The sequence below is a fragment of the Perissodus microlepis genome, chromosome 9, assembly GCF_051167445.1.
Source record: "Perissodus microlepis isolate ML-2025 ecotype Zambia chromosome 9, ASM5116744v1, whole genome shotgun sequence".
Taxonomy (NCBI): Eukaryota; Metazoa; Chordata; class Actinopteri; order Cichliformes; family Cichlidae; genus Perissodus; species Perissodus microlepis.
This window is the reverse complement of record NC_140469.1, coordinates 9,872,794-9,900,306: the sequence shown is the minus strand read 5'-3', so window position 1 is coordinate 9,900,306 and position 27,513 is coordinate 9,872,794. Positions and strand designations below refer to the sequence as shown.

Genomic DNA, 27,513 nt, shown 5'->3' with positions numbered 1-27,513 from the left:
GATGGAAATAAAAAGAATAGATCTAACACCTCCACTTAAAAGGAGCATGCTGCTTCTATATTGAGCCTTAACATCTCCAAATGACTCTGTTTGATTTTCCAATAAATCACTGAAAGGCTGCTAAGCTTTTTTTCTTTTGGGCTGAAATGAGAATCTTACTCTGCATCCCAAAGCTGTAAGTGTGTCTGGATGAGAGGATTGGCTAAATGACAAGTAGGAGCATCAATATCTCCCACAGGGGCCTCTCTGCATTTAAAATGTCCTACTGAGAAAGACAGGGGCCTTTTTCTAATTCTGTCATTTCCTCAGATTTCTTACAGAGGCAGCCACAGCCTTTCATCTTCATCTCTCTCGCTACCTGAAACTCTTTTACAGTTTTAGTAGTCCATGCCCTGCTTTTCACCTCTTTCCTTAAAACCCATATGTGGGGTGGGGCTTGCATTTTATTAACGGTGCGATTGAGCCACCTCTGATATGTCAAACATCACGATTTCATCACAAATTATTAACGATCTGCATCTTTAGTCCCTGAAATAATGCTCTCAGCACAGTCAACAGATATTGAGTCAGTGCTCCACACTCCGCATTTTTCCTCTTTCTCCATGCAGCAGCCACATTCCCGCTTCCTCGGGCTGATGTGTTACACTGGAGAGGGGAGGGAGGATCGAGTGTCCGCCGTTCCTCCCATCACCTGTGAAATTTCAGAGCCAGGCCATGGTGAAAGGGGGTATTGTGTCCCCCTGATGAGGAATGCCCTCGCATCGCTCGTCAAAGAAAAGGCCTCATTTGGCCAGGAATTTGGAGGGACCTCGAGAGGTGTAGGGAGATTTTCTCAGAGGTGGGGATAGGAACCTGGATGTTTTCACGAGGCTGGACAGGAGAAGGACAGATCTTAACTTGAGTCTCTGTGACAGTAACAGATTAGAATTCATACAATATAAACAAACAAGAACACTGTAAACTTGTTTTTCTTAGAAAATGGTCAGTTACATTAGACAGTTTTTTTTGTATTATTAAAACACGCTTAGCTTTAATCACATCGCATTATTTTGTTTAATAATAAAATACAATATAAGTGTGGCTTAAGGGAGAATCTGGAAGTTACTGTTGAACCTGCTTAGAGCAGTCAGACTAATCAGAGTCTGATGTAGTGAGTATGCCACCTGCTGGTGAAAAATCACCACTAACGCATTACACTGCATAGAGCTGTGAATTTATTGTGCCTCTGAATTTTTTTTGTTTTTATAGCATTTATACATGGATTATACTAAATGATATAGAATCCATGACCGGGAAAGAGCAATTAGCATAAAAAATATTGTTTTCAGCAATTTTGTAACAAATTTCTATGAATCGATATCTACGTATTGTGATTTAATAATTTAAAAAAAGAAAAAATAAGATTTTTTTTGGTACAGGGAGCTTAAATAAGCTTTTTTTTTTTTTTAAATCGTAATGTATCTGCTGGACGTGTGGGTGCACAAGAAACCTCGAAATTAGCAGGCACGCTGACAGGTTCCCGTATTTGTTTATTTCCTCGATTTTGTCGTTGTATTTTGGAGGTAGTCATCGGAAGTGTCCGTGTGCTCTCACCTTTGGCTTGACGAATTTAGTCATTCATTGTAACCACTAGAGGGCGATAAAAACACGCATCTTCAAGTAGCCATCTCTGTGGGAAATGAGAAGGTATCATGTCAGTCTTTACTGTAACACGTTATCTGCTTATTAATTCGACTGCTTTGCTCAGGTTTGCCTCCCATTGTCAGTCTTCACTCCCCTGATTTAAGTATTAAAATGATGCGCACTAGAGGAACAAGGAATACAGAATGCGAGCTATAATTTAAGTTCATCTATAAAACATGAGACCAAAGCTAACCATTTATTGTTACCGTGTATGTTCTATAGTGGTCTAACTGTCTAACTTCCGGTATTTCCTTCATAATAAACACTAGCGCTTTAGCTTTCAAATAAGTGATGAAAGAGGGCTTCAGTGAGCTATGTATTACTATCAAATATTACATATTAGTACATTTTAAAATTATATTTACATATATGCGTGTTCTGTACGAGAGTCCCGGAGGAAGGGCACTCGCAAAAAGAAGTTAGACATTTCATACTCCAGTCCACAGGGTGGCGCTAATGCACATTCCTGATGCTGTCAAATGGTATAAGAAGAAGAGAATACGGAAGTGGGTTTGTTTACTGGCTGGTTTTGGAGGCAAGTTTCTGATCAGAAAGGTTTATTGCGGTTCGGAACTCTGTTTTATGTTTTAAAATCTTTACTTCGGTTCTCGAAAGTGTCCAGAACATATAAAGGCTGAGATAAATTAGCTTAACGTTAGCTCCGTGTAGCACCAGCGTTAGCGGCACATTACGGTAAGGACTTAGTCATCGTGGAGTAGAGCAGCTATTGGAGGAAAGGCATATTAAACTTGGCTTTGCTAGTGAAAAAGCAGATCGTCCTATATCGCTTCACTTCAGCTTTTTAAAAAAAATGACCATAATTCATTAATTAATTCGGCATCATTTGTTTAAATAAATACCAACGTTTTTCTATAAATGAGCCTAAATAAACCTAGTACCTCAGCCTGCAGTCACACACATTTCTCATTGTCTTTAACGATTGCTTGGGGTTGAACAGAGGCTTGCTCAGCCCGTTAGAAGCACGTGTCAGATGTCCAGTCTAATACATCAGCGTTAGTATCAGACTGATGTGCTGCAGCTGGTGTAACCTAAATCTTCACTACTCGTATGGTCACAGGACTATTATATATGATTGTATGCGAAGGCTGGCACCAAATTAAACGATTTAGATATTGAACATAGAGCCGGTCAAAAGCATCAGTGGGGCAGACAGTATCAAGAGGCATTGCACCACCAGTTAGCCTGTGAAATTGCTCTTTTAGGTGAAAGGTTGCTTATTAGGTAGTGGTTATCACTGGACACAGGAGGTGAGTGCTGCTCACTGATGGAGGTTTGTGAGGTTAACTTGCTGCCATTTCTCTTACTGCTGTCCTACAGCAAAATGAATGAAGACCCAGTCCAAACAAACTGCAGTAAAACACTGCTTGTCCACCACTTACCAGCTGAGCTCAGCGAGGAAGAGAAGGAAGACCTCCTGAAGTATTTCGGAGCTGAGTCAGTCAGAGTCTTCTCAAACAGGGGCCGCTTGGTACGTTTCTCCTCACCGATTATCCCATGAGCTGTATCTCACATCCTGACATTCATTTGAGTTGCCAGGCAGTCTGAACATGTTTGTCCATTTCCACAGAAACATGCAGCCTTTGCAACGTTTAGGAGTGAAAAGTCAGCGGCAAGGGTAAGAGTTTTGTTTGAGACTTCCTCTGGTTTTTCTCTCACTTTGTCTTGTACGGTCTTTTTCAGTCCCCTTAACATCTTTTTTTGTAGGCTCTAAGCAGACTCCATCAGTTAGAGGTTCTTGATCAGACACTCATTGTGGAGTTTGCAAAAGGCCAAGATCACATAACAGTGCTAAAGGACCCGCCTGTGTCAGAAAGGTGAGCTGTCTGAATAACCCCGGGCTGCACAGACCTTCATTCTTATGTAAATTGATGGACTGTTAATGTCTCTGTCAGTTAACAGCGGATGATTGCATCCCTTGTAGTGGTCTGAACCTCCCCTCTGCCTTTCTGTAGTGGTGAAAATGTCAAACAAGAGCAGAAGAAGCAGGAGAGCAAACAGCCAAATATTCCCATCATAGAGACGGGCGTTGCACCGAGTCTCGGGTAAGAATGAAAGCATGTCATCATGAAGCTGGTGTGACATGAGGGAAGGAAACATTTTATTTTTATCACTTGTTTTGTTTTTTATTTTATTATTATTTTTTGGCTGATGTTATTCTCTAGTGCATTATTCATTAGATACCTTGTAGATTTCTAGTCTTTGTTCTTTTTGCCATTTTGTGGGGTTAAAAAAAGAAAACAAAAACACTATCGCATTCTGCCTTTTGGTGACAGGCCCCGTCTCCCATTACCCAGAGTTTGTGAGTCATTACCTGCCCAAACTCTGTCTTATTCGATTAAATATGCATGTGTGACACATGTTCTCCAAACTGCGGTCAGAGTGTTGCCAGTTTGGCTATGCAGAAACTGCCTGGAGGCTGGCTGACAGTAAACCTGGATGAGAATCTGAGAGCTGTAGTTGGGAGCTGTCAAACGCCTTGTGTCCAATTAGATAGCCAGGCCGCCACTGAGCGCCTGACAGGCCGTCTGTCCTGCCAGTTGGTGGGGCCAGGTGGTCTTTGATACCTTTCACTCCATTTCTGACAGTTTGTCTTGCTGCTGCTACAGCAACCCAGACTTAAGAGCTCCATATTCTAATACTAGTCTGCACAAACTGAGAGAATGTGCTGTCTGGTTAGACGAGTATATTGCATTTAGGTGTGTTAGAGCTTGTAGAAAGGTTGGATTAGGGACAAATTGAGATGTCCTGCTAGCTGCACTTGCTGGTTGTTTTGAGCTTGAGTTCACCAATGACGGCGTATTTTAAATCTCCTGTACAGCAAAAATGTGATTGCGGAAGGAGAACTCTGATGTTTTTCACTGTTTTTCACTAGTCTTTGGTTCCTTTTATGGACTAAATAATACATTGAGGGATATTAAGTGAATTTAAAATACATTAATCTGTGCTTTTAAAAAAAGGGACTCTAAAATAGTGGTCAGCTATGCTCATTTTCTTAATTCAATCGTTGTATAAGCAGAAAGGCTAGAACTGCATTTTGTACACATTTACATTTTTGTAATTTGTTCTGTGGCAAATTATATGCTAATAATTAAGAAAACAATTTTACGTTGTTTTCTTTAGAAGAAATAAGTAAAGTCTGTTTGAGTAGGTGCAAATCAGACGCTCAAATGCCAGCGGGTGAAAATAAGCTTCAAGATTTTAATAATATCTTTAGCATCATAATGCATGTAATGATTACAGAGTTGAAACCAGATATTTAAACCCTTTCAATCAGATGACGTCCAGGATGTAATATAGATTTATTTTACTGTGGAGAGCTGTGGCTCAAGATGTGTATTTGAGTTGCCACAATGAATTTAAAAACATTTTTTATGGCAGTCATGGATGAGCTGATTGGATTTTTGTGGGCAAAGGTCAGCTTCACTGTGATATGCTGATGCGTTGCAAAACATGTATTTTTTTTTTCCTGGCCATTAATAATTAAAGAGCAGAAGGGGAGATTTTAATCATCTTACAAATTTCACATTGATGCAAACTGGAAAAAACTGAGCTGGGAGAGGCATACAACCACAGTCCGACTTTATCGGCGACCGCTACTAGCTGTTTGCTGCTAGCGACCAATAATATTAGCTGCATTTATAATGGTCGGTAAGGGAACGTTTTAAAAGTAAAGAGGAAATGGGAGAAACACCCTTCAACTATATTATGAGTGTTGATGTTTCATAGTTTGCCCACCAGAGGGCGCTTTGCAACATTCCTGTTTTTCAATTTTAAACACAAGAAGCACATGTTTGGAACCACAAGCACAACAACCAGCTGATCCAGTCAAGTCCGGTAAATAAATGACTACATGTAGCAAATGTTTGGAAAATCTAAAAAAAAAAAAAAAAAAACAGTGGTTAAAAAGATCAGAATGACTTTTTTAAAATCCTTAAATATCAGTATCGGTCGGGCTCTGTGGTTAAGATCCTTAACTTCAGCTTGCTTTCATTCTAATTGGGGAAGTTGTGGTTGAGCGCTGGAACAAAGGAGAAATGTTTGTGGGAAAAACATCTTGCTGATGACATGTGGCTTCAAGCCGCGACACAACAGAATCTACATTCACAAAATCAAATGATGACGAAGGTGAGTTGGAGTGCTGTTAAGGCACCATTTACCAGACCGCCGCACCTTTAACTGCTGTTTCTAGTGGCAAATTAAATAACTCTCTCCTACCTTCAGTCTTTGCTCATTAGTCTTGAGTGTAGGTGAATTTGTTGTCCCACGCTGTGTAGATTGGCACCTTAAGAAATCTATTTCCCGAGGACCAGCCTTGCTGTGCTGACACGGCATGGCTTGTGCTTTTAATCTTAATGATAGGCCTCCTAGCAAGAGGTAGGGCCACTGCCTGGGCCACACACTGATGTGCGACTGTTGTTTTGACATATAGTCATGTGAAGAAGTTTATCCCATAAAAAGTATTTGAGAAAGCAAACGCTTGATTATCTTTGAACAGTGCTTATAAAAAGAACAAAAAACAAAACAGGGACGTGTTACATAATTGTCTGCCAGTCTCTGACATCATCTTGCTTTAACTTTTGACCAATTTATATGCAATATTCATTCATTCTCAGGATGTTTGAGGGTTTTCTTACATGATTTAATCCCACATTTTCAGTGGGCTTTCTGAAATTTCTAAATCTGAGCTTTGACTAGACTGTTCCTTCTCCTCTACCTCTCCGTTTCTCATGCCGAAACCATTTTTTGGTGGATTTGCTGCTGTTCTTAGGATCATTATCCTCTTCAAAAGTCACTTCTGGTTCAGCATTAATTCTTGGAGCAGATGGCCTAAAATGATCTTCAAGCAGTCCTTGGTGTGATGCCGACTTTACAGTTGAATCAGAGACTGCAAGGGACATGCTCCGTAAAGCCATAAACTAACAGCATAACCCTAAAACACTGTTTTTGATTTGCTAGTACAGAGCACATTATTCCTAAAGGTTGGGTGTTTTCCTGTCTGGTCACCGGCCAAGCGTGGTTTAGTCCTTTCTAGGATTTCTTGGCTCGAGACCGTTTCCACCTGTCGTTCCCCTGAGCAGACTCACATCACTTGTACTTTAATCTGGATTCCAATTTTAGATTTGAAGGAGATAAATATAGAAATGTACATGCTTCATTCCCGTTTGACTGCTTTGTGTATAGAAATTGAGAAAATGACTGAATTTGTTTAGAGTACATCACCTTCATCTGTATGCACTCATTTGAAATGGATCAAGTGTTTGCTCCTTCAGATGTATTCAAAACGTCAGTTGTTTCCACGCTAATTTCCATACTTTTTTTTTTTCTCGTGACTGTCTTTCAGTGAAGGGTTTATTGTATTTAAGGCAGGGAGTTGCAGGTTTAAACTAACTCTCTTTTTCCCCCTCTCTCTCTTTCTCCTACAGGTTGAAGTTTCAATCAAATCCCACTTTGAAATATTTATATCCACCACCCTCTAATGGCATTCTGACAAATATAACACACGCCCTCATGAGCGTGCCAAAGTTTTATGTTCAAGTGAGTAAACGCAGCTTCCTTTGTGTGGTTTTATTTGTTATTTTACCTTGATGCGCAGATGCTGGCCATAATAATAATAATAATAATAATAATAATAATGATGTCCCTGTGTTTATTTTGGGTAAGTGGGAATTGGTGCAGGAAAGAAAAAACTCAAGCTAATGTGACAGCATTTCGAGTCCGTACATTTATATTGTAAAATAGGAATATGATTCTGGAATAAGTGTCCCAGAGGTTTTTGAACTGCATCCAGGCTCTTAAAGATCAAACAGCAAACATTTGCCTTTTAAATCTCAATTTGGGAAGCAAGTATTAATAATAAACCATAAGTGGGCGGCATGAGTTATGGGTTTAACATTTCCCTGGGAGCCGCGCTGCCTGGATTTTAATTGCTGCTGTTCCCCATGTCAGCGGCTTGGTGGTGCTAGTGTGTTTCGGAGAAGCTCTCCCAGTGCTCTGCCTCATCGTAGGCATCTCACTCGAGCCTCAATCTCACCTTGATCCTCGTATTTGTATGCGAAAGCCTGGAAATCTGTTTTACATATGGAGCCCGAGTTTCCGGCTGCCTGTTTGAGAGCGGCAATATATATTTATATTACCTGCTCTCTCTCCCCCCAGCCTGTGGTATGAATTTTCACTGTTCTCAAACTCATATCTCAAACTATACAGGTACTTCATCTGATGAACAAGATGAATTTGCCATGTCCTTTTGGCCCAATCACAGCCAGACCACCCATGGTAAGCTTCTGTACACCATCACTGAATGTAACGCTCTTTCCAAGTGTGTAAATGTGAAGATTTTTGCTTTTTTTAAAAAAAAAAAAAAAAAAAAGCAGGTGTGATGTTTCACAAAATGTACTTCTGAGAGTTAGACAGCTTGTTAAGGCAGTAACACTCAGCTGTGTGTCTTTAGGTTGATGAGCAGAACTATAGATCCCCACCTTTCCTTAACTTTTTGACTTTCCCAAATACAGAGACTGAAAGTTCTTAAATGTAAAAAGAACATGTTTGAGCAGTAAATGTGAGCACTTTTCCCAGATCAGCCAAAATATCCCTACTTTCTCTCCATTCATAGTTCATATTCTTTTTTGTCAAAATGCATATAAATATACAAATGTACCAGTTAGCTTATTTATTAATCATCAGAACTTTCATGTGTTCACGTCACACTTTCAGATGCAGGAACCCTTTGGTATGATCAGTATTTCTACACTGAGTACTCATAAAAGGTATTTTATGAGTACTTTATTCAGACACAGTCTGAGTAAACTAATAATACACAAACAGGGAAAAATAATGAGTAAATATTCACATTCAGAACTTCTCCAAAAACTACTTTGAGTTTGGTGTTTCAGTAAAGCAGATGCAGGTGCTGCTCTTCCCTCAAATGATTGGTTGGCATGAACCATACCTCAACAAAATCACAGCAGGCTTTATACCCAAAGCTGGAAAAGGCTGCAACGGCCGTTCTAAAGACCTGAGTGCTCATCAGTCTGCAAAGTGCCTACAAATAGGACAAATTCAGGACAGGTTGCTACTTTAGCTGAAGTGGAGTGGGCAAAGATCACACAAGAACACAGTGTGCAGTCCTGCAAGAAGTGAAAAAACAACCCGAGGGTAACATAAAACTACCTGCAGAAATCTCTTGGTAAACTTGTGAAATCCTTTTTGATGTCTCAACTGTAAGAAAAGCGCTGAGAAAGAATTGTGTTAATGGAAGGACACCCCAAAGCACTACAGTCCACAAAAAAGGTTTGCAAAATAGGAAAAGAGAAAAGAAAATCAACCGCCTGTCCCAAAACACTTTCCTTTGCTATCATTGAAGGAATAATGAATTTTACAGGAGAAATTCAGGCAAGAAGTCCATGCCCTGAAGTTTAGGGGAGGTTGGGTGATGCAACAGGGCAGTGACAAAAAGCACACGAGTAAATCAACAGAAGGATGGTTAAAAGGATGAAACTCGCAAGACAGAGACCTGACCTTAACTCGGTTTAGATTCTGTGGCATGACCTGAGGAATTGTGTTCAATCAAAACATCCCAGAAATATTGATGGACTGAAACAGCTTTGTAAAGAGGAGCGGTCCAAAAAGATGCCAAAAACCATTTGGAAGTGTCAGAAGCAGCTACAGCCAAGGTCTGATGGGGGCTGCTGCTATTAGAGGGTCCGTTAATTATTAAAGTCAGGCTTTCACTCGTCTTTTCCAGCCTTAGTGATTACAAAAGGGTTCATATACTGTACACATGCAAGCAGCAAAAACAGCAGAGACAGAGAATAAAGAATTGAATAGTTTTAATTAAACAGAAACTTTACATTTAACTGTATGTAACTGACATGGTAGTTCAGAAGCAATGTTCAGAAGCAATGATGCTCAATATTCAAGGAAATTCCAATGTTCAAAATGTCAAAGTCATAGACAAAAAAACAATTGATAGGATGTGAAGGGAGAGATCCTCTCTCATGCAAAATGTCCGGGAATGCTGTGTCCAGCTGTGATAGGAGTTTCCTTTTTTCCTCTGACACGTTGGTTCTATTGTGCGCTCGTTTTCTTACATTTTATTAGTTATTAGAAGCTGGTCGTCAGGTTGCTCAACTGCAAAAATAATTGTTGTTTTTTGTACCGTAAAGTCATCTCCTTTGACTGTTGTCGAATTTCAAAATATCTGTATTTAATTTAAAATCAAAATCAGCCGTCGCTTCTCCCATTTGTATGCTAAGCCATGTAATTTTCTTTCCCGCAGTTTGAACTCCTGCCTCCTGCTCCACCCATCCCCATGCCTCCTCCCTTCCCTCCCGATTATCCCCCTTTACCAGAGGAGGAGATGGAAATGAGCAGCGAGGAAGAATCCGAGTATGAGAGTGGAGACGACGAAGACAAAGAGAGGTGAGGCGACGACAGCGTGCAGCACAAACACTGTTTGAGACAGTCAGACTGGCTTTCAGATAGTTTTGCACCTCATCATAGCTAACGGTCATGCCGGCGTATTAACATATTATTCATCAGTATTAATCTTTCTAGAGAAAAGATTAGTTGCAAATGTGTGTGGAGACTTTCACATCTGTATCTCACTCCCTGTCATATTTTCTAAATATGCATAAAGCTCGTGTAGATCCACAATTGTGTAAATGCAAAGATTTTCGTGTCTGACTTTTGCTCCACTTTAGCAGCAGGTGACAAACTAAAGGGCAAATATGAATCTTTGAACCTTACATCGACAGCGTTGGCTGGCTGTCAGTGGAATGATACCGGCATGGTTTGGGTCACTGCCAATCGATATGAAGTTGCTCTGAGTGATCACCTTTATGGTGTGATGAAACATTCCTGTCCTGATGGGAGTGGTATCTTCCAGAACGGCTGTGCCTCCAGTGTTGGGGTCTGAGGACTCGCTGAATGGTCTGAGTAAAAAAAAAAAAAAAAAAAAAAAAAAAAAACTAGTGTGAATCATATACTACTGTCTTTGCGGTCACCAGGTCTCCTCCCAGTTGACCACCTATGGATGATTTTAGACTGACGTGTTATAGAAGATAATCACCAAAGTGATGTCCCAGCCCTCCAGCTGAGCTCCAGAGACCTGGAAAATCAATGATCCAATGATCCTTCTGCACATTTACAAATCAGAATATAAATTTAGAGAATTTTTTTTTATACATTTCTAAATCTGATTACAGCAGATATTTAACTATCCATATACATTTGCAAATGTGTGATTACAGTAGTAGCTTCATAGATTTTTATTTATTGAACGATTTTCCCCTTATTCCCTATGCTTGGTTTATTTCAGGATTGTTCGTCTGATGGGCCTGGTCAACCAAGCATGCAAGCGACCCTTGAGACCAAAAACAGCTTCAAAACGAAAGAAGCCCAGGATCAAGGATCTACTCTATGCTCCCAAGCCAGACTCTCAGAGGTAGACCAAAGGCACTCATGCATGTCACAGTCCTCACGCATCGCTCATCTCAGGACAGTATTCACAGGCAGCTAAAGAGAGAGGGCAAAAACCTCCAGATAATAAGTCTTCCTCATAAACACAGCCTCGTGCGGCTCGGAGACTTATTGTTTCAGCATCACACACGCCCACGCTCCCTTAATGACAGGCCACAAACTCTGTTACTAAACTATAAATATACACAAACACACAGTCTCCTGGCCACATGTTTGTGGACTGGGAAATATCTCAGGTTGACCAGAACAAAATATCCTGAACCGTAAGGAGCTCAGGAGCTCAGTTTTATTGTAGGTTATTTTTAGAGATTGCAGTTGAGGGTAGCAGTGATTATCTTTGTTGTCCTCAGTGCTGCGACTCTGCAGCCCTCGGATGTGTTTGAGCAGCCCCACGCCGCCGGTCCGAGGAAAATTGAGTTCCGCATTTCCGCTCCGGATGTAGCAGCTGCTGTTGAAGGAAGTAGGCCAGCTCAGCCAGAAGACGACGAGGGCAAAGGTAATCCTCCCTCCCACAATTTCTACTGTCAATTATGTTGGCTAGTTTTACTGGATTGAGCTTTTTTGTTGAGTCATGACAGTTTCCAAGCTGATGCCTCTGAAACTGAAGATCAAGAGATATTCAGTTTCGAGTAATGTAAAGAGGAAAGCAGGAGGAAGTTTAGAGTAGTTAATCAGTTGTAGAAATTCATGATGGTGTGTTGTTTTTTGTTTTTTTTGTTTGTTTGTTGTTTTTTTTTTGAAAAGGACAAACAGCTGAGATAAAGGAGCCTGCCATTGTTGAAGGGTAAAAATAACCGTTTCACAGAAATGGTAACAAAAAAGGTACAAAAAATGAAATTGAGACTTTTTGTCCCAGTTATCAAAATTGTTGGTCCTTCTCTTGACTGATTCATTAATCAACTTATTTAAGTTGTACTGATGACATTGGAAAGATACACTTCAGCCAGAGTTACTGTTTGAAAAGGAAATTGAGATAGAAGAAGTCGTCCATCAACCACAGGTGGCTTTGCAAGACCGTAATTTGTTTGTTTAGTTATGCACAAGACATGAAATCTTGAGGCACAGACAACCAATGTAACATATGATTAAAGGATTACAGAATGACAAGGATCATTTCACACAAAAAATTATCTGTTTTTAATTTATTTACATTTTAAGGTACAATCCAAATGCCTGTGCTTAATTATCACAAGAAAGATGTTTATTTATTTTTACTTTTAATCGCTGCTTAACTTTTAGTGTGATTCCAAAGAGGGATATACAGATCTTTGCTAAAGGTGGATTTAATACTTCCAACAATAAAATATGATCTCTGTAATTTGCTTCTTCCAACCTGCTGCCAGAGCTATAGAGCTCTGTGAGTTACTAATAAACTTTATGAGGATGTAGAAATGTGGTAAAGGTGAAGAGCAGAAACTGTAGAAGGAGGTAGGACAGGTCGTCTACTAATCGGAAGGTTGGTTCTTCGATCCCAGGCTGCTTCCAGTCTGTATGTCAAATACCCCTGATCAAGATCCTGACCCAGAGCTGCTCTCCAGTGCACCAATGAATGTGTGTGCATGAATAAAAGTGAATGATGAAAGTTGTGTAAAGCACTTTGAGTGTTCAGGTAGAGTAGAAAAGCTCCAGACATTTACTGCATGTTTTATATTAGCATAAGCAGTGTTAAAATATGACATCATTAAGAAATGAGAAGTGGCAGCCATGACAACTATGTAATGATGCAATGTTAATTAGTCAGTTTCCAATGTTGATTGTGCTAGTTAACCATGATCACACATAGCTTTCAAGCACTTTCTGTCATTGACACATGCTGATGGATGTATTGTCCATGTCCTGGCCACGGATATTTCAGCATGTGGATTGGAGAAGTCAGGGATCAACCCACCGACGTTCTTTATGTGGATGACCCACCCGAAGTTTGCTTTTTCCCCCTCTATTTAAAAAAAAATAAAATAAAATAAAAATAAAAAATCCACATGTGTACTGAGCCACAGATGTGGAAAATTGTTAAATCTCTAGCATGTGAGAAACAAAGGCTAAGTTTTATTAAGACATGCAAAAAGCTACTTTTATAGTTACCGTTAAGATAAAATGCTGCAGTCTCCAAATACATCGCAAAAGTTTAAAGATGGGTTTGCTTATGTCCTTCTGTGCAGCTGAGGCAGTGTAGGGATTTAGTTATTACTATACATCATGTTTATTATCACATTGATGCAGGAGGTGTTTTGATGTTCCTATTGACATAAGTTAAAGCCCGCACCATGGATGAAGTCGCAGCCAAGTGTTACACAGCAGTATATCACGGTAGAAACTGCCACCAAAAAGGTTTAACCATTATCTGTATGAGCAAATGTCATTGAGGGCACAGTCTGTGTTACTTGTCAGCTGTGCAGTTCCCTGTTTGCCTTATCTCCCTGCTCTCTAGCTACAACTTCACTCTCTGGCAAGTCCCTGCGAAGTAAAATAGATCTCAAAGTCAAACACAAAAGATTTCCTAAAGGCAGGGGAAAGATAAACTATGACAGGTGGCTTTTTGGATTAGTCTTGTTTTGGGGAAGTGGAGGTGTGGGATCCGATAAACAAGCTATTTAAATGAAAAGGGGAGGTGGGGGTAGATAAGGAGGAGGATAATTTTGAAAGCAGCGATCTAGTTCTCTGCAGAGAGTGTATCAGAAAAGCTCCCCAACGCTTCTTGCTCCAGTGCACACACACATACACCTTGCGTGGGTGACAACTCCCCCCACCCTCCTCGGATTTGTAGAGGCTCACTGCTCTTAGTAATTCCATCTACAACATGTGAGTGTGTGTGTGTGTGTGTGCATTCATGTGCTCCTCAAAAGAGTTATCCTTCCACCGCCTTTCAAACCCATGTTTGCAAAACAGGAGAGAATTTTGATTACAGTTCTTTATTTCACAGAGACTGAATGTGCTTATGTTTGCTCGTCTTCCAGTAGTCAGCGCCACCAAGTTTAACCTTCCACCTTTTTCATTATTTCTTTGCCGTATGAAACCCTGTTGTATTAATCCCGACAAAGAAATCATTATTTCCAACTCGGATTATACTGATGCCACAGTGAGAAATTTAAATATCAATATGTTAAACTAATTGTGACCAAGAGGATTTGCTTCCACCCTCCCATCCCCATCCAGAGCTGGTGGTGTTTACTGAAGAGGATAAACATTTTGGAAGTGATTATTTCACCATCTGCTACTGGTAAACACTTTGAAAACCTCAACTGTGCTAGAGGGAGAGTGTCATCCTCCTGTTTTTGATACCATAAAGCGGTTGAGCAGATCTAACTTAGTGGCACATGAGAAATGCGTGCATAATTAATGTAACAATGTGATACACAGGTTTTAGCACGGTTATACTTTTCTCCCTTAGCATCGTCCGTTCAAGTGGATCAGAGCGAGATCAAGCCCAGCAGCAATCAGGAGGAAGCAGAGGCTAAAGGTTTTGGGAAGCTTTACTTCAGCACACAGGCATCAAAGCAGCAGGAGGAGCGCAGCGACAACGAGCAGGATCTCGTCTCAGATGTCATCTCGAGGAAGGAGCTGGAGAAAGGACGGCTGTCAAGAGATGGTAAATGTAACGCACAGAAATGTGACAGATTAAAGGAAAAGGCAACAAAGTCTCTTAGTAAAGGGGTTGGGCCACCTCGTGCTATCAGCATCAGTGCACCTTGTCATTGATTCTTTGTAAGGATAAAATGCATAGTGTGATGCAGGGTGTGATCTAGTCACTGCAAAGGCCATAGGATCTGAGTCACATCATTTTCATACTTACCAGATTAATCAATCAGTAAGAAACAATCCAAAAATGCAGTTTTAGGTTAGCTATGTGATTACAGTAGTCACTTTTTCATGGAACTGTTGTTCTGCTGGTCCAGTTTATTGTGCATCAGCTGCTGTGTCAGTTTCCAAAAGTCCTTGCTTTCCATTTCAAGGAGCTGTAATATATTCTGATTCCCTCCTTTGTTTAGATGCGAGTAGAGTAGAAGCAGTAGATACTTTGAAATGCATATTAGCGTAAACTGCCAGTTAGCTGAGAGGCATCATGGCTAAAACAAAAAAGAAGTGCAAATTGTGGAAAATCTGTCTTGAAAGACATCCTTCACAGAAACAGGAGCTGGTGGTAAATATGGAACATTTTTTTTTTTTTTTGGCATTGGAAAACCCTGCTTCTAATTAGCTTCTACTGACTGTGACCGTCTAATATTACACTCACCTTTTTTTGAGTGCAAAATATCAAAGCATTCAGCGTCAGCAGATTGTTAATCTGAAACATTTTAAGACGAGATAAGGGAGTAAAGTAACATCGTTCTCCCTGTGTAGAATCAACAACCTAGCCGTGCAGTCTACCTTTAGTGGTTCACATGTTTGCTTGGCAGGCAAAAGGTCACTGGTTCAATTCCAGCCAGAGTTTTTGTTCTGGTGGTAATTCCAGCCCCTTTGTGGGTTGCGTTGGGAAGAGAGTCTGCCGTAAAGCTGCCAAATCAAACATGCAGAGCTTCCCACTGCGGCAGCCCCTTGTGACAAGTGAGCAGCCGAAAGTAGCTTGACTGTAATACTTGTTGCCGCCGATCAGTTCCTTCCTAGATACTCTACAATCAGCTGTAAGTGGTATTATTGCAAAGTGGAAGCGGTTAGGAACCACAGTGTGTCGGCAACAAAGTGGCAGCCACATAAATTTACAGAACGGTGGCGCTGAGTGCTGAGGCGTATAGTGGCTAAAAGTCACCAACGCTCTGCTGACTCATAAGACATCAGCTCAAAGACTGATCTGGTAGGTGGCCCAGTGCTTTTGTCTATCTAGCTGTTGGTGTGTGTTATATAAAACTTTGAAACTTCCATTACTCAGGAAGGCCAAAAATGATCAACATTACTGACATTAGCAGGGTTGTAGGGAAGATGATGATGATTACAAGTCATTTTCTCTAATGAGGTTGTGATTTTAAGATTCCGTTATCGTAATTATTTACAATTTATCCAGTGACTCACAGACAGAATTATCATTTACAGGTCTACTCGGCTTTGCAGGGCAGGTTAGCTTAAATTCAGCTTCAGGGCAGAGCTGCTTTCAAATCCTGCTGTTTAGTTTAGTTGAATAGGTGAAAACACCTCCAAATAAACACTGACATTCCTCTGGCTCTGCTGGCCATTTACATAGGTTTAAATGTGGAAAAATGCACATTTTCATGTATATTTAAACCATTTTAGACAACTTGTTTTGTTTCTCCCTGGCATGAGAGCAAATTTGACAGAAAGGTAGACCTTTATTAAATAGTTGGGCTAGCCAACCAATACTTTACGTCTCATGTTCTCTGACGCCGTGTTTTTAGAAGCACGTATACACCAGCTAACGCACGATATGCCCAATTACACTGAAAAACAAGTTCATACATGTAATCATTGCTTTAAAGTCATGGAGCTTCTAAGCCTAGTTCTTTCTCCATCCCGTCTTAAATAAAACATTGAGCGGATGGTATTGAGTTGCAACGACTTTGAATTTATTTAAATTTTTTGGTATAGGCAGCCCTGTGATCCTTTGTACCGGTTTTTTTTTTTTTTTTTTTTTTTTTTGAAATTCACCTTGCATCAAGGCACCCCCTCCTTCTCTCTTTTAAAACAGAGATAAAAAGGATGTCTGTGTTTAAAAATTATGAACCTGGCGAGCCAACCTGCAGACTATACGTGAAGAACATTGCAAAGCAAGTGGAAGAGAAGGTAGGTCCAATTTTAGCTCTTTGATCCACTTTTATGCGGTTGTTTGGTTCACTGGAGTTGTTTCATGAGAGTCTGGGATCATCGTCCTATATATTAAATTGGCATAGCATCAGTTATCTTTAAAAATGTCTTGTTTTAGAAGCTTGATGATAACTATACTATTGCATAAAGCGTCCATGGACTGATGTGCAGAAATCGGGTTGTGGGTGTTTTTCTAGCAAAGCTTTACTTTTCTAATCCTAGTGATGATGCCAAGCAGTGATAGTTGGTGGGGCTACAAATAACAGGTGCCACTACCTCATAAAAGGTGTTCTTGCAATGCATTATATCAGGATGATGTCATACATTACCACTGTTTGACCCTATGCTTCCTGGGAAAATGGTGATATTTCTTCCCTTACATTTGATACGGAAGCTGTTAAGTGAATTCGCAGGCCTTCTTAGCCGTAGCTCACAGCTATGAGTAACGGCCCTGGTGAAGGTGAGAAAAAAGGTGGCAGCGAAAGTGTTCTCTGTGTGGGCGTCTCTGGGCTCACCTGAAGGTCAGGCTGCCTTAATCTCCACCGTTAACCTCCAGGCTGTGTCGAGCTGATTTATCCAATAAGCTGCTTTGTTGCCTTCTAGTTCGCAGAGAGACTCAATTAAGTGCGAAGCAAATGTGTCATCAACATTTTGGGTTAATATTTATTCAATTTTGTAATGATGCATCACAAAAAATAAATAAAATCCTAATCATTTTTGCTGCTAATGTTTATTATTTGTCTTTCAGGAGCTGAAGTACATCTACGGGAGATACATTAACCTCTCGTCAGAAGAGGAGAGAAACATGTATGTTAACATCAATCCTCCGTATCATGTCTTTACTTCATATTAACACAAGTTGTGATTCACTCCCCCCCAAGTTTCTCTTCATGAGCTATTTTTTGACTCTAGCAATTTGTCACTTTCTCTTGAGAGTTTTTAGTTGTTCATGCTGACACTGTCTTGTGTTATTAATAAGTACCTAAACTGATGTAGAGATCATGGGGGACGTTTTTATGTTTGTGCGTCAGCACTACTTCAAATGAATATTCCACCTGAGTCATCAAACCGAGCTTATGTTGAGGACAGACTCTGAACACAGATTCAGGTGATAAAAAGGAAACTGCAACTCTGCGAGCCAATCAGTTTCTCACTTTAGTGACCTGCTTGGCTTTTTTCTTTTTTTCTTTGGCGTTTACAACAATTAGTGACCTCAACACCTTTGAAAAAGAGTTCTGAACACCAGCTTTTTTGCAACAGTGAAAACATTTTGAGTGTTTAAACTGCGAAAATGTTCAATTTCAAGGGGGAAAAAAATGAGTCATTTGGAATTTGAAGGCAGCAACATGTATAAGAAAGTTGTTGTGGGGCCGTGTTTAACATGGTGTCGCATTCACTCTTCTTTAACAACAATCTGCAAACATCTGGGAACTGAGGAGACCAGCTGTTGGTCTGCTGGGAGAGGAATGTTGTCCCATTATTGTCTGATTTAGAATTCTAGCTGCTCAACAGTCCTGAACTTTCATATTTTCCTGTTGGCTTTCATGTTTTTTAATTTTATGATGTGCAAAATGTTTTCAGTTGGGGAAAGGTCTGAAGTCAGCTACAAAGATGTTTGTGCAGGATGCAGTTTAGCATCGTATTGCTGAAATATGCAAAATATGTCGTCTGTATGAGAGCTCTGTTGCTCTAAAACCTTTATATATGCATATATGGGGTATGCAGGGTGCATGTTTTCCAAAAATGGTGACCTGCCGCTTGCACTGGAGACATTCACAGCTGAGTGCAAAGTGGTGGGAATAACAATTAGCACCTCCAAGTCTGTGGCCATGGTTCCAGAAAAGGGTGAAGTGCCCACTCTGGGTCAGGGACAAGTTCAAGTGTCTCTGGGTCTCGTTCATAAATGGGGGGAGATTCAAAATGAGCTAATGTTTTTCTTAAAATGGTACATTTTTTACCTTCAAATATTATATATGATTTTTTTAATATCCTATTTTAAGTTAATTATGGGGGTTTTGAAAATTGGGAGATTTTTGTTTTTAATTGTATTTTCAACAGCATCTCAGGTTTTTGGGGGAATTGATGATTTATGCAAATGACAGCTTGTCTTTAGTGAATTCAAATAAACTGTAGCACAGAAAAGCTGGTCCTAAGAGAACTAAGGTGAACGTGAGTGAATGTTGTCACTTGATAACTTAACCAGCTGTCTGCAGCTGCTCACTCACACTCAGCTGTGCAGCAGCAAAATTAAAGACAGCTTTCTGTCGTCTCTAAATTTCTTTGTCATCACAGTTTTAAACTGTTAATGTGTGTGATTACACAGCTGTTTGTCATTAACATGTACTTATATTGATGAAGTCAACCTTAAAATAATGATTTAGTCAGCTACCTTTTTCTGTCCATCTGCTTACCTGATGTTGCCAAATGATTAGAAATGAAGAAGAGAGATTCAGTGTTTCAGGTTTCACTGTGTGCTGGATAGACATGTTGTGTTCACAGTGTAGTTAGACATGCCTAATGTTTTGGTAGTAGACTGCACTTTAATACAGAGTTTCAATTATTCTACCAGCTAAATATCGACTCAGTTGAATCAATTAATTGGAATAAAAACCTGCAGGTTGCTGGGTCTCACTAACGCATGACCGACAGCCGCTGTTTTATGAGCTCGCAGGAGCAGATAACATTTTCCTTTTGTAATGCTGAAAAGCCAGAGCTTAACGTTGAGTCGACCAGGCCACAAGCTTTGAATGATAATGATGTGTCTTTATTCCTGTTCCATAGGTTTGACATTGTGTTAATGAAGGAGGGGCGGATGAAAGGGCAGGCCTTCGTCGGACTCCCCAGTGTGCAGAGTGCAGAGAAAGCCCTGCAGGAAACCAACGGCTATGTACTTTATGACAAACCTCTGGTTGTTGTATCCTTTCTGTCAGATGAAACAAAGACAACGTGTGAATTCAGGTTGCACTGATATTTGTTTGGATTTAAAAACGTAACCATTAGTGTGCATTATTTAGCGTAACAATACAGTGCAGGTAAAAACATGGTAAACAGAAGGAAATGATCTAAGTGGCTATGACATGTAAGTGAACGTGCAGAAAATGGTACAGACATCAAGGGGTAGTTGAGAGATGATTTATCAAGTGGGCACTTGCTTTCACAGATGTGCTTTTGGCTTTGGTCCTCGGTACCTTCAGGAGGATATGGTCTAATATCTGGCAGCTCTGAACCACCACCTGTTTTTCTTCCTCTTTCCAGAGATAACCATGCATCAACATTTGAACTTGTTTAATGGAACAAGGCTATTGACTTTGATAGTGTTTTAATGTGCATCCTGCACCCAATTAGCTTGTCGACAGCATATTAGTCTTTCAGCTCAAAGAATGAACAGAGATGTCTGCAGCATAATTTACTTCAGGTGTTGTCCTGCATTCAGCTGTGTTGCAGAAAAATTAAAAAAAGAGGATAAAATTTGTCTCTCAGTATCAATTCAGTTTTATTCATATTTATAATATTTTAGCCACTATGTGATTAGTAAAGTGTGGGATGGTCTTTTTTTGGTTACCGGTATTTTTTTTATGTCAGAAGATATCAGTATGAGGATGCACTTTATTTATTCCAAAAGTTTGGACATTATTCCAAAGGAGGAGAACTGACCTTGCTACATATCCAAATACAAAGTAGCTCAGAAAGCTTAAAAAAACATTCAGTGGGAGCTAAATAAATAGGAAATAGAAAAAAATTCAATCTAAATAAATTAAAATCTGAATATAATGCAATAAAAGATTAAAAGATGTCTTCTAAGTTGATGGAGCAGTCCAAGCAGCAACAGCAGTGTTGGGAGAAACTCACTTGGCAGGCTGACCTGAAGTTGACATGTTAACTTTGTTACCTTTCACCTTCATTTCTGATCTCTGTGTCAATCGCAGCTGCTTGACTCTTTGAGATTGCATTTATTGGTTCCTCTTGTATGTAATGCTGTACCTTTCAAGTCTGTTTGATTAAAAACTAATTTGATGGAGGCTGCCAGTAAGATTAGCTTAGCATAAAGCAAGGGCCAACCAGGTAATAACAAACAGCTGTGCCACTTGCTATTGCACCATTCACAGTGGCTGCTGGCTACACTGATAAGCTTGGTGTCAACGTTCTCATCCAACTCTGAGCAAAAAAATTAATTTTTCCCAAAAATTATTTATATAATTACTGTTACTGCAAAAATGTTAAGATTTTTAATTCCAAATTTTGCTGTGGATATTGCGTTATACGCTACAATTATTATTGTATAATTAGTCCTTTATTCTGAGAAATGTTTCCTGGATTGGCTTGTTTGCGTACATTTGTTGTAAAATGAAATAAGCATGTACTCATAGCTTAAATGTGATATTTTTCTAGTCTGTTTGCAGTATCACAAAGTGAACCGAGGTTCATTCAGGTACACACATCTTTAGGCAGAGGACAGCCAGTCCCAGTTTGAATTCCCTGTCATGATTTTTTGACAGTGCCATACTGCAGTCTGGTAAGTGCCAGACTGCAGTATGGCACTTACCAAGAGCTGCAAAAATTTGTAAGCTTGAAGAAAACCCGGCATAAAATCCTCATACGTTTTAGTCTGAGGTTTGTTAGCAAAAACACTCCAGTCACAGTCTTCCACACATTTGGATCTCTTCTCTTTATTTAACCTGCTACATGAGGTGAACTGTTTATCAGTCTGTATGATTATGGTTATGTCACTGAGTAAGTGAGGCAACCTCAGGAAACCAAGAGACCCAAACTCTTATAAGGTCAATTTTGGCCAGAAGTCTTCTGGCATTTATGAACAAATAGCTGAGACCTTTACTCAGATTAAATTCATATGAGGCAGTGAGTGTCACAAGGAAGAAGGCCGATGTGGCCTAAAGCTGCTCTGTGCAAGTTCAGAAATAAATGACACTCCATGGCTGTGAGATAATTAATGAATTATAGATTGCAGTAGTACATAGAATTGAAAATATTTGCTGCCCCAGACCTTAACTCTACAATTCTCAGCAATTTGCTCGATCTGCAAGACCGAAACAAGACAACACAGATACCAAGAGAGGGCCAAAACAGAGGTGAAGTCAGCAGGTGAGCGATGATATGGTGATGAAATGATAATATGGAAATGATTTGCCTTTTCTCATGATGCCACTGTATATATAGAACAAGCCTTGTGTTTATTGCAATGGTGTTTTCGCTTCACAATTATGTTTACACTTTATCTATTCAAGATACCAAGGCTTGATATTGTGGCCCAGCAGAACCATTTGTATCCTTATTGTGTCATATCCTTTGGGGGAAAAATGAGGGGGGAGCAGTTTAACTGCAGCTATTGTAGCACAAATATATTATTATAGTATAGCTTTTTTTGGTTTCTTTTCTTTTTCTAGCCTGTTGTATCTTATGTCTTTTTTTAGCACAGACTTTGTAACCATAAGCTATTTTTGAATCTTAAACTTCTTCATTGATTTCTGCCCTTTTTGACTGAATTTCAGGTGGAGGTCATCAGAGCATGTTTTCTTCCTTTCTTATGCCATTAAATACAATATTTTATTAAAATTATTTTTGTCATGTTTTATTCCAATCATCGCCTCAAACACATGGCAGCATTTGCGTGTACACTTCAGTCAAACTATCATTACTGATTATCTTTAGTCCCAAACTTGAAGTCCTGTCAGCCGAGTAAATACAGACTGGGCAAGGTATATGAGATCGAGATTGGCTCTGAAGCAGATGGTAGGCTGTCAAAACAGTAGGGGGAAAAAAAAAACCCACAGTCCTGAAGAGACAGCAAACAAACCAAACAGACTGCTGTGTGTGGAAAACTTGCTGGGACTGGGTTAGCTTACCTTTACAATCCCTGGCTGGCTCCATCTGTGTGATTATAGAGAGTAAACCTTGGAGGGTGAACTTCTCCCCTCAGCAGCCATCATATCTAAAGATTTGGAAATAAAATTGTTTTTTGTCCTCTAGGTATGAGCAATACTGGAAGTGTGCTTTGGCTCACGTCAATCACAAAGTAAAGTTTGTGATGTCGCTGATATTTAGGCATCAAAAGAAGAGAAAACGTTAATCTGATCATGCGAGAAGATTGTCCTTATGTTAAGCTTTCCCCAACTTGGAGCGCTTTAAAAGTAGATGCAGAGCAGCCGAGGGACACATTTTTACAATGCGTCAGATCCATACAAGGGTTGCATTGTATCTTTTCTTGTATTCACTCGAGCCGTTCTTCTCAGCTTGCCCACATACAGTAACATGCGAGCCTCCTGTAAACCGGTGGTGGTGTTTTTCTTTCTAAAAGCACAGGGAGGTAGCCTTCACATACACCTGCTGTTCTATCTTACAGGTTTTTAATAAATTTGAATGCACACATGACACGTGTACAGTGCAGCCTGTGGAAGGGTTCCAAAACGGCAATAAAAAAAAGCATACAACAAAGAATAGATTTAAATGGGTCGTGATGAATGTGCAGATCAGTATAGGTACGAGTTGTCTGAATACATCTATTTTTAGGGAATGACAATATGTACTAATTACTGGATCTTTCTTGTCACATTTGACAAGTTGATTTTAAAGTGGGCATACTACCTCCAAGTAGCTGATACTCTACCACCAATCACAAATCAGGAATGCGTAATCTGCTAATGCATCACACAATGCTGTTTCATTGAGTTATCCCCCCGTGTGAGCGCAAAAGGCTTCATATACCAGCTTGGAGGTATGATTTAAAGTTGGCAGAGAGAGTGGTTGCCGTTGCAACAGTTTTACCCAAGTAATGCGGGGTAATTTTACTTTTTGTGTAACTTTACCTATGAAGCTTCTTGTAGTTCATTACATTCCAGCGTTGCACATGAGTTCAGCCTCTCGGTAGTTAAGATGTACGCACGAGGGGATATCAATCAAACACGTGCTTGTCTGGTCCGACCCGCTGCTCATATGTCAACGCCAGTGTGTAGGAGTTCCCATCTGTGCCCTACTCTGCCCGCCACCTCAACGATGACAAATGTGCCACCCGCAGTGAAAATATTGAGAGTTACCAGGACATTTATCAGGTAACATTTGAGCAATAGGGAAGATAACCTTTTGTAAGTGGACGCTGATAAAGATGTATGTTCTTCCTTTCCTCTAAACGGGCTCCGTCTTTGTTTAATACCTACTGCAACTACCCAGAAGTAATATCGTGATAATATGTTTCATATTTTGGGTTCAACCAGGTGTGCAATCTACTTACTGAGTCTAGCCAAGCCTTTGGATTGCTGAATGTGTGTCCACAAGTGGGCATTATATGTTGCTAAGTTGGATGCCTGCAAGTACCTGTTGTGGTCACTGATCACAGTTGTATGAATCAACTGGCTTTCAGCCTTTGTGGTTGTGTACTGGATATCCCCGGTACAGTCTGAATGCAGTGCTCCTAAAATTATTAATACCAGTAAAGAACTGGTTTGCTACATGAAGGTTTAATCAGACACAAAAGCTAAGAGTTAAACTGATAGGTTTGGAGGGAGGTGATGCTCTTTGACGGAACCAAAGCAGCAGAGAAGATTTGGCTTTATAAGCACTACTTAAATGTTCCGTTCAGGCTAAAACTTAATGAAACTACAACGTTGGGGTGGTGGGAGGAGGTAATACATTAAGAGCTGTTGGCATGTAAGGGATCCATTTGTGCTGTCAGATTATAATACTTATACCTGAATCAATATAACTGAGTGTTGGGTGTCAGCTGTGAATGACACAGTGATTGTGAAGCGTGAATAAAACAGCTGATGTTAATCAGGTGATTAAGGTAAGGTCCTGTGCTTGAATGCACTTTATTATTATTATTCGCACACTGGTGGAGGCAAGCTACAGTTGCAGCCACAGCTGCCTTGGGACAGACTGACAGAAGCGAGGCTGCCATATCACGCCATTGGCCCTTCTGGCCAACACCAGTAGGCGGCAGGTGAAGTGTCTTGCCCAAAGACACAACGACCGAGACTGTCCGAGCCGGGGCTCGAACCGGCAACCTTCCGATTACACGGCGAACTCCCAACTCTTGAGCCACGATTGACCCCAAAGGTCGAATTTATCCCAAAAATATATTTATATTGTCTGTCAGTGTTTTAACCATATTTAGTAAAATAGTTTTAATGCAATTGGGCATTAACACATAGTTAGATTTATTGTTTATTGAGTAGATACAGCATGCACTCTATTGTGGATATAATCTACACGTTTTTGCAGTTTGCTAGTCTGGATTCAGCCGTTCAATGTCATAAAACTTCTCAGGAATGAATGTAAATGTCACAGAAAACTGGCCAGACTGCAATGCATAGAGACATTGCAAAAAACCCAAGATCAACAGGCCTCAGTTAGCATGTTAAATGTTAAACTTCATGGCAGTACAATTAGATAAAGACAAAGCATGTGTAGCTTTTTGGGAGGGTTTCCAGGAAAAAGGCCCTTGTCTCTAAAATGAACATGGCAGCACATCTTAGGTTTTCAGAATTGCATCTCAACAAACCACAAAACTTTTGGAACAATGTCCTTTGGACAGAGGAGACCAAAATCGAGGTGTTTGGGCATAGTACACATGTGTTCCATGTTTTAATGAAAAACAAAGACAGCCTATCAAGCCATAGGACCTGGGCACCTTGTTGTCCAAGATAAGGACAATGCTGGACAAAACTTCCTATCCACTCCATAACGTGCTGGCCAGTCACAAGAGGATGCTCTGTGATAGACTGAGATTACCTAAATGCAACGTTGAATGACACAGGAAATCATTCCTGGACAACTCCATCTAACGCACACGTACACAATGCAATAGCTGCACAACATTACTATCTGCACATACTTTACAGAGAAACGACAGTATGCACCTCAATGTCAACCAGAGATATGTAATTTTGTTTAATATACTGGGATATTCACAGTTAGAGCTATTTGTATTTATTAGAGCTATTTTGTAATGTTGTAGTATGTTGCGTTATTTAATTTAGTTTAGTAAAGCTGATTAACCTGATTGAAATGTGTCCATAAATGAAAACATCCAAACCTTAATGAACTGAAGCAATACTGTAAAGAACCGTGGACCAAAGGAGGGGGTATCAAATAAGGCGTTGCCACCAGTGACACTGAAATGTCATTTTCGATTTAGAATTAATATGTATAAAAACAAAAAAAGACAGACAGAATATTTTAAAGTAGTTTGATTTATTTGTGCTGGCATTTAAATGGAAACTTTTAGAAAGGCATGGTTCAAAGAGAATACATGCATTTTTCTGTCAGTATATTGGTACTGGGAAACCAGCTGTTGGATAACATTCAACCTGACAGTGAACCAACATTACGAGGTATTGCCTTCCCTGAGTGAATTGATGTTAGCGAATAACTGTAGAATTCACAGCTAACGAGTCATAGCCTGGAGCTGTTGGGGTGCACGGGCCTCTCATCGGCCACAGCTTCATTTGCATACATATCTGAGTAAATGCGGGGAGTTAAACTTGTCGGGTTTTAACCAATTAAATGGCGAACGACACACTCTAATAGAGATGTACTGTATCTTGTTCAAAGTTACTTCAATATTCCTTAATACACATCACCCGCAGCATTTCAGTCTGGTGAAAATTATACCTCCATGCTATCCTTTTTTGAGATTTTCAAAAATAAAAACACGAGGTAAAAGAGCAGCAGGGATACACATAATGAGCTGTTGTTGTCGATACTTCTCTGAGCTGACGGCAAAGCAGAGACAAAACTAACACCTACAGCATGTACTTGCAAATTCTTGATTTAAAGTTTCTTATAGATGTTAACTCTCAGCTGTGTCTCCATGTGTGGTGCATACTCTGTGTCATTTTTTCTTTGCATCTTCTTTTTCAACACAGTGTGTAACAGCCCTTAGGTTTCTGCCTTCCTCTTCCCCCACAGTATTCATTGCGGCTCTCATCACACACACCAACTGGTGTGTATAGAAAATACATGAAACCTGCTAACCTGCACTCAGTATGCACACTTAAAAATGCTTAGGTATGCATCAGCAATTTTGATTTAGATGTCTCGTTCTTAGTTTATCATCTTTTCTTCACACAATGTTGCTAATTTAGAATATGGCTTACATGTTTTTCTGACTGCTTAGTGACTACCTTTGCAAACCTCACCACACTGACCAAAAAGCTCATATTAAATCATCTAAATCATAAATTTGAGCTGCCCAAATTCCAGCAAACAAATTGAATAAATCCAATTCAATAAATTAAACTGAAGTAGGAAATACCCTCTCATATTGGATGCATTGGTTCACAATTGGTCAAACCACTTTCCCAGCCTCCTAATGCTGTAACAAGCGTAATTTCATCAGTTATACTGTTGCTCACTCCTCTTCTGGTTTTACTTCATCTCTTGTTTTTCCTGGTTCTCTTGTTCCTCTTCCAGTTTTCGCTCTTCTTCCTTTATGTCAAGTTTCAGATGTTTACCTGTACACCTATGTGGCAAAAATTGTAGATTTCAGAAATTATGAGTCCACACAAGTACTGTAATCATCTCCAATATACACAGCGATCTCAGTCTGCAGGTTCTCTGGCACTGTGA

General features: G+C 39.9%; 1 protein-coding gene across 3 annotated transcripts; it reads left to right on the top strand.

The window, feature by feature from the left end:
* The first annotated feature begins 2,130 nt into the window (after positions 1-2,130).
* On the top strand, positions 2,131-22,506 carry rnpc3 (RNA-binding region (RNP1, RRM) containing 3). Of its 3 annotated transcripts, none has more exons than XM_084938943.1 (16): positions 2,131-2,218; positions 3,022-3,172; positions 3,272-3,319; positions 3,409-3,518; positions 3,657-3,746; positions 7,128-7,239; positions 7,909-7,977; positions 9,980-10,122; positions 11,021-11,146; positions 11,532-11,677; positions 14,570-14,767; positions 16,817-16,911; positions 17,681-17,739; positions 19,714-19,846; positions 21,955-22,032; positions 22,440-22,506. In XM_084938943.1, exons 2-15 carry the CDS (start codon positions 3,026-3,028, stop codon positions 22,021-22,023), a joined length of 1,545 nt encoding a protein of 514 aa, XP_084795069.1. In that variant the 5' UTR covers positions 2,131-2,218; positions 3,022-3,025; the 3' UTR covers positions 22,024-22,032; positions 22,440-22,506. The 3 variants fall into 3 exon arrangements, with proteins under 3 accessions (XP_084795069.1, XP_084795067.1, XP_084795068.1); XM_084938941.1 differs by having other exon boundaries at positions 22,176-22,506; XM_084938942.1 differs by lacking the exon at positions 2,131-2,218 and adding an exon at positions 2,227-2,376 and having other exon boundaries at positions 22,176-22,506.
* Positions 22,507-27,513: the final 5,007 nt, after the last annotated feature.